A 7,111-nucleotide genomic window follows, 5' to 3' on the forward strand; every position below is an offset into this window, starting at 1 on the left:
TTTATAAATAAAATCTTAATCTCATAAAATCATTTTGGGCTGAGCATTTTGATAGGCAGACCAGATAAATGTGTGGCCACAGGCTCTTTTAATAAGAATAAAAAAAAACTCATATAAACAGTTATTCTTTCCAGATGGGTAATATCTGGCAGAAATCCAACAATGCAAAAAGTGAAAAACAGTTTCTAAAAAAGTAAAGTAAAACCTTCTGTGAAAGAATATTATACAACAGAATTCTTAGGAGATTGCTTATTCTCTACAGTAAGAGTGATGCTTTATTTTTCCAATCCTCGACTCCGAACTCCTTCAGAGGCTTTCAGCAGTGCCATTTCTGAACACAAATGGTTACAAGTTCTCAAGGATGTTCATTTTCCATGTTTAAAAGAGAACCTGCAAAAGAAAAAAGTACAAATGGAAAAGAAGGATCATACAGTGCGACTGCCGTGTCCTGCTGTTTTGAGGAACTTTTAAGGACAAGGCTTGAGCATGTGGGTACTGTGTACAGCTGTGTGCATACAATGTAAACAAACCTCCAGGGACAGCTGGCATGAGCTTTCATGTGCTAACAGGACCCAACTCACATACATTTGTTCTGAAGTGCTGATTCTGCTTGCCAGGGTGGAGCTTGCTTTCCTGGGGAGTACTTTTTCCACAGGAAAGGATTTCCCTATCAGCTTTTAATTTTATAGAGAGGAGAAAACAATGTCCAGCTAACTAGGCCAAAGTTCAGATTTCATCCCTGGATTCACTAAGTGTGAGGCACGTCCTTGTCCCATGTTCTGCCAAAAAGGTGGAAAAAGCAAATAAACAAAAAAAACACAAACTTACAGACGCTTGGTGATTTTCTTCTCTCCTCTGTCCTTGCTGGTGCTTGGGCTGCTGCCACAGGATTTTTTTTCCAATTCTTGAGTTTGGTCCTTTGTCTGTGAGATGATCCCACTGGCAAGAGAAATACATTTTTTTGTGGTTTTGTGCATAGCATTTCGTATAGCGCTGCTGTCCGCATTTAGTCCTTCAGTGGGCAGCCTGGGACATGGGTGAAGGGGTGTTCCCAAGACAGGCACAGCAGCCTGGCCCACTCCTTTTAATGAATTATTCATGTTTTCCTTGAATAACTGCTGCATTGTAATTTTGCTTAGGCTATGCTGTGATGAGAACGCTAAAAAAAGTAATGAGCTGACATTTCAATGAAGGAAAAATGGCAAACCATAACACGAGTGAAAGGGAAGTGTAGTCACACAATGGATTTGGATAAGAGTCCAAAGACACAAACAGGATGCAGACACAAATAGTGACGTTTGGCTTGGGTGGATCCATGGTACCTTCAGCGCAGCCATGGAGACTCAGGCCACGCAACTGGGAACAGAAGGGAGATTCCCAGCTTTCCCTGCAAGGCAGGTGAGTGTTCCTCTTTCCATCCTATAGAGCAGAAAAGAAAGGCTTTGCCTGAGCTGTAGATTTTGTCAGGCTGCTGTTGTGCTGTTATACTTTACAAGGTTGTAACCACATATTCTTCAGCTTCTCCTGCTTGGAATCAGGCTAAATTTTTACCAGTTGCATATTACTCTGTGTTTTTGCAGCATGCTAACTTACTACCCTGAGCTGACCTCTTCTATCTGAAGAACTGAGTGGATCAAAGCTTGTTACTGCAGTAGCTGAAGGCTGAAAGTAGCTAAGCAGCACTGTTTTATGGCCATCAAAAATACATACACAAGGCATTTTAGAATACATATTCGCATGTACCCTTTTTCCCCGCAGTTTTATGTGAATGCTTAAAGGGAAGGTGGTTTTTGGCTTAACCTGTAACACTGTATGAAGAGAAAACCACATAGCACTACTTGAACCGAAAAGTAGCCTTGATGCATTTTCTAGATACAAAGCACTGTGACATTCACTCAAAAATGTAAAACATTCATACCATTAATTTTTAACTTGGTGTGTAGTAAGCAGTATAGCACAGCTGGGAAATAAAAGGCAAGAAGCTATTCCAATGGTTGCACTGCAGAGGTAGTCAGCTGGGACGGGGAAGTTGGTGCCTCACTGTTACGTGAGAACTGCTGCTGTGCAGACAGTTTGTAAACTGACTTCTTGGATTTAACTTTAACTTCTTGGCTTTTACTTGACTCTTACAGATGAGGCAAAGGGCAGGCTTAACAAATCTAAGAGGTTGTTGCTGAGATAACTGAAATCTTATGTGCTCAGACATTTTGTGTCTGGATTAAAAAGTAATTTCTTGCCCCAAAGAGCTTATAATGCAGCCAGATGATGAGGGGCATAGGTGGGTGGGGAGAAGGGCCTTGTAGGTGAAACAATTTGTAGCGCCAAGAGAAAGACCCCTCCTGCATCCCATCCGTTGGACCACACTGATTCTCCCAGGCTGTTCCCTTCTAGAAAAACAGAGATCCTTCTCCAAAAGAACTTGTTTTGCATCATTTAAGTGTCTTACACAAATTCCTGATGGTACTCTTTAAAAATAAAATTTTCTCCATGATAATGAAAACACTTAACAGTCTCCTTCCTGTGTTAATGCAACACTCACTCTGGGGACAACAGAACAGTAGATAAGCTAGCATACTCCCATCTGTACCCAAGAGGCATGTTGGAGGAGGAAGGAAATTTTGACTAAAGTGAGATGGAAATCCCCATGATCTTCTGGTATGTGGCTTTAGACAAGAATAACACGTGTGCAACTGCCGTGACTATGTAGGTTAATTTGTGTGCATGACAATCCAGCTTGCGTGTGGAGTTGCAGTAACCGTACGTAGGTTTTCAGTGGGACAACCACCAGAGCAGGCTGCTAACTGCACAGACTAAGAGAGAAGTTAGTTTTAAAACTATGTTGCATGGATGCTTCACTGTACCCCCACATTTCTTTGCTTATTCGTAGGCTCTTAGGAGCAAAGATGTCTCTTCCACATTTGGACAGTGCCCAGCCCAAACTAGATGCTCAAACCTGGAATACTTTGATCTGATAAGCTCCCCAGACAACATTATTAGTTCTTTGCATGATATACCTTTTATAGCACTGTAGCTCCTCTTGCACCACTAGAAGTTGAGCTTTCAGCTGGTTACGCTCCTGCAGCACTTCTCGCAGCTCTTGTAACGTGAACCGTGGGCGGTTTGGATCTGTGAGGTCTATTACCATTTTGTCTGGTCCAAGGTTGAGCTGCAAAATAAAGGGGTGAATGTGATCTTGTAACCTGTCAAAAACTGGGCATTCCTAAAGTAAAGTCTCAGAATTTTATAAATCATAGTAACTCCTAGTATCTGTTTTTCACAATCCTGATTTTTATTCAAGCAGTTATTATTTTTCATATTTTCTGTCTTCCCTAACCAAGTAGGGGGCCTACCTCTGAGGCTCTGACCACATCTAAAACCAGCCTGTTCCAAAGAGTTTCCGATCTCATTTGCCAGGAAGCTGAAAATGAAAGCAAGCTTTTCTGGTGGTGAGAGAGGCTGAGAAACCTATGATCACACCAAAACGCTGTAGCAGAGAGAACAGAATTCTGTTTCCTAAAGGCCTTTTTATTAATGTCTATTTTTTTATTTATTTTTAGTCACGTTCATCAGCTTTCCTTATGCAGAGTACAAAAGCTTTACTGTACAATAAATGACAAAGCGTCTGTGTGGGACAGACTGGTGCTGAGCTGTACAACTGTGGATTCACACTCTGAAAACCTGCAGCTGTGTGTATAAACTTCTGTGAGCTCTACCCGTAAACCTGCAGTGAGGGATCACAGCGAGGGATCGTGGCCCCTCCGAGACCCCTTGGGCTGCGACAAGAGCCTGCTGACGGCAACGAAGGTACCCTCCAACCCCTCTGGCGTTAACATGGGTTTCGCGACAGGCATGCGGCGGCTCCCAGGGCCTGTCCCGAGGGCAGGGACCCCCACAGCTCCCTGGCAGCCCCCGACCCCCGCAGGGGTCCCGCACCCACCTGCCGGGCGCTGCCCGGGGCCCCCTCTCCCCTCAGCGCCTCCACCTCCTTCCTCAGGCGGTCCCGCTCCAGCCGCAGCTGCTCCTCGGCCAGGCTGCCGCCGCTCACCAGCGCTTCCAGCATCTCCAGCACCCTCACGATGTTGAACTGCAGCCGGGCCGCGACGGCTGACGCCCGGGGGCCGGCGCTGAGCTGCAGCAGGTCCCGGCCCACCACGGAGGAGATGTCGTACACATCCTCGGCCGTCAGCTGGAAGGGGCTCTTCTCCAGCGCGCTCTCCGCGCCGCCGCCATCCTCCTCCTCTTCCTCATCTTCTTCCTCCTCCTCCTGCCGGCCGTGCTGCATGCCCGGCGCTGCCTCCCTTCCCCGGGGCGGGCCGGCCGGGCAGAGGCCTCCCCCCCGCTGCCCTCCTTCCTCCTTCCCGCGGGGGTTTCCATGGCGGAGCCGCTGCTCGCCCTGCCCCTTCCCCTCAGCGCTCGCCTCAGCTCGGGGGCGGGCTCGGGGGAGGCGGCCGTTTCTCCTCGCCTCCTCCTCCCGCCCGTGGGGCCGCGCCGTGAGGAGAGGTGAGGGGAAGGGAAGGGGTCGGGGGGAGCCCTCAGGACGGGCGGCTCCGTCCCGCCGAGCCCCGGGGCCCTCAGCGCCCGCCCGGCCCGGCTGCAGCGGGGCAGCGCCGGTCGCAGGCTCCGGGAGGCTCCGGGAGCCGCGAGAGGGCCTCGCTGGGCCCCGGGGCTGGCTTTGGAGGCTTTTTTAATAATTTATTTCTCAGGATTGTTGTGTTCTGGGAAGAGTTTTTCAGCGTAATGCCGTGGGAGGTGGCCGGCACCACCCCGTGAAGGGTTTTGCAGCGTTTTATAAATGTGTATGTGCTCACACGAGCTGCTCGCTGCTGTGGAGGCAGATCGCTGCTGCTGAACAGGCTGGGCCTCAGGACGTACCGAGTGTACGTAACGCTGTGGTGTCCTGCTGAAAAACTAGGATCTAACAATAGTGGCATGACCATTTTGTCACATTTTTGGGGATTCTTGGATGAAAAATGCTGTACAGCAGTGCTAGAAGTGCTTGTCACACCTCCTGCTTTTGTTTATAAAACATCAGCAGTGACCTGTGAGTATGTGTAACTCTTGCTTATTTATTTTTTCTACTAGACAATGAATGACTGGGCCCCCATAGCAAAGGAGTATGACCCCCTCAAAGCAGGGAGCATCGATGGCACGGATGAAGAGCCCCATGACCGTGCCATATGGAGGGCTATGCTGGCACGTTATGTACCCAACAAGGGAGTTACGGGAGATCCTCACCTCACCCTGTTTGTAGCAAGGCTCAATCTTCAGACAACAGAAGAGAAGTTAAAGGAGGTCTTTTCCCGGTATGGAGACATCAGAAAGATCCGTCTGGTTCGAGATTTGGTCACAGGATTTTCCAAGGGTTATGCGTTTATTGAGTACAAAGAGGAACGTGCTCTGTTGAAGGCCCACAGAGATGCCAACAGGCTCGTTATCGATCAACACGAGATCTTTGTGGACTTTGAACTGGAAAGAACTCTCAAAGGATGGATTCCTCGGAGGCTTGGAGGTGGGTTTGGAGGCAAAAAAGAATCCGGACAGCTACGGTTCGGAGGACGGGACAGACCTTTCCGAAAGCCCATCAATTTGCCAAATGTGAAAAATGATTTCTATGGAGAAGGCTCAGCAGAGAAAAGAAATTGGTCTCGAGAGGGAACAAGGGACTGGAGAACAAGGGACCGAGACCATGAAAGGAGCAGAGAAAAGAGATGGCCAGAAAGGGAGCGGTCGTGGGCTTGGGGTGAAAGTGAGAGAGATAGGGACTCCAAAGAGGAGAGGAGCAGAGGAAGAGACAGGAAGGACAGAGACAGGAAAGACCGAGAGAGAGACCGAAGCAGAGAGAGAGATACCAAGAAGCAAAGAGATGATGATAAGCATCGATAGCTGACAGCACCACGTCTTACGGGAACAATGGGGGTATGGTGACTACTTTTATCATCCCCTAGAATAGTGTGAGCCAAGTCCTACTGCCCTTACTGCTGGCTGGGACCTGCCTCTGCTATCCTGGTAAATGAACTGGCATGGAGGAGGTGATGCGGCAGGTTCTGGTCTCCGCAGCCTCTGGATAAAGCTGCTGCACCTTCTGGAGGACACGGACATGATTCAGTTGCAGGTGTCACCGTCAGCTTGGGGCTGTGCGCTGCGTTCCCTGAACCAGCAGTGGTCGTGTTACTGGCTTATGCCTATGACTTTCACCTGCTAGCAGCTCTCTGTAATTTGGTTCCTAGTGCAGTTAAGACACCTTTTGTTGAATTGTTCTTCAGAGAAATTAAACTTTCCTATTAATAATTTGACGTGGTAAATAATGTAAGAAATGCACTACGTGTACTGGCACCCCACTGAAATTGAGTACAAAACTCATTTGACACTTACTTGCTGCTTGGATTAGTGTTCATGAGAGAACTCCATATTTAATTCTTTATGCGTCAGATGTTCACGCTCATTTTGTGAGACAGATGCCCTTTATGAAGTCACTTGTGAAGGAACAGAAATGAAACAATAGCAGCAAACAAAGCTTTTGAAAAATGTGGCCCAAACCAGACGCTGAAGGGAAGTGACTTTATTTTCTTGAAGACACTGGGAGAGGTGAGATCTTTAGTAATACTCCATCCTTAACTAGTCCTGTAAGGTATGAGAGAATCATGTAATAAGAAATCTATTTTTATCATCGTGGGAGGGTGTCATTCCCTTTATTAGAGGAATGCACGCCACACGGGAGTAAGCAGGTCAGAAACCATCCCCGGTCATTATGTGAGCGGTCACTGAAGGACGATGTCAGGGCTCGATGCTGTGGTTGCAGCTGCATCCAACTCTCCTTTCCTCCTCTCTGCAAGTGAAGTCCTGTCTGCTCAGGGTTTAAATCTTGTTCTGGCAACTGGGCTTGCTGCTGGTTCTAGCTGAATTGGGGAAACCAGAGGGCAAAGCACCCTCTATTTTCTGTCAGGATGTGCGTACAGGATGTGTATCCAGACATGCATCTTCCACTGAGGAGCTTGCAGCATTCCTCAGTGAAACGGAATGGATCTGTGGTGGTCTTTGCCATCATCAGCAACTCCTAAATATGTGCTAATATATTTTAAATCATAATTTTGGCAGTTTTTGAATGGCTGTA

General features: G+C 47.7%; 2 protein-coding genes across 5 annotated transcripts; one reads left to right on the forward strand and one right to left on the reverse strand.

Moving 5' to 3' along the window:
- Positions 1–69: 69 nt before the first annotated feature.
- Positions 70–4,313, reverse strand: RILPL2 (Rab interacting lysosomal protein like 2). Of its 2 annotated transcripts, XM_035340521.1 has the most exons (4): positions 3,938–4,313; positions 3,015–3,166; positions 829–939; positions 70–390 (listed from the first exon to the last, which is right to left on the reverse strand). In XM_035340521.1, the coding sequence occupies exons 1-4, from the start codon at positions 4,280–4,282 to the stop codon at positions 366–368; spliced, it is 633 nt and encodes a 210-aa protein (XP_035196412.1). In that variant the 5' UTR covers positions 4,283–4,313; the 3' UTR covers positions 70–365. The 2 variants fall into 2 exon arrangements, with proteins under 2 accessions (XP_035196412.1, XP_035196413.1); XM_035340522.1 differs by lacking the exons at positions 70–390; positions 829–939 and adding an exon at positions 957–1,419.
- SNRNP35 (small nuclear ribonucleoprotein U11/U12 subunit 35) lies at positions 1,260–6,293 on the forward strand. 3 transcript variants are annotated; one of them, XM_035340519.1, is made up of 3 exons: positions 1,260–1,398; positions 3,571–3,804; positions 5,083–6,293. In XM_035340519.1, the coding sequence occupies exon 3, from the start codon at positions 5,086–5,088 to the stop codon at positions 5,881–5,883; it is 798 nt and encodes a 265-aa protein (XP_035196410.1). In that variant the 5' UTR covers positions 1,260–1,398; positions 3,571–3,804; positions 5,083–5,085; the 3' UTR covers positions 5,884–6,293. The 3 variants fall into 3 exon arrangements, with proteins under 3 accessions (XP_035196410.1, XP_035196408.1, XP_035196411.1); XM_035340517.1 differs by lacking the exons at positions 1,260–1,398; positions 3,571–3,804 and adding an exon at positions 4,369–4,500; XM_035340520.1 differs by lacking the exons at positions 1,260–1,398; positions 3,571–3,804 and adding an exon at positions 4,549–4,877.
- The last annotated feature ends 818 nt before the right edge of the window (positions 6,294–7,111 follow it).

This window comes from Oxyura jamaicensis, chromosome 15, assembly GCF_011077185.1.
Source record: "Oxyura jamaicensis isolate SHBP4307 breed ruddy duck chromosome 15, BPBGC_Ojam_1.0, whole genome shotgun sequence".
NCBI classification, from domain to species: Eukaryota; Metazoa; Chordata; class Aves; order Anseriformes; family Anatidae; genus Oxyura; species Oxyura jamaicensis.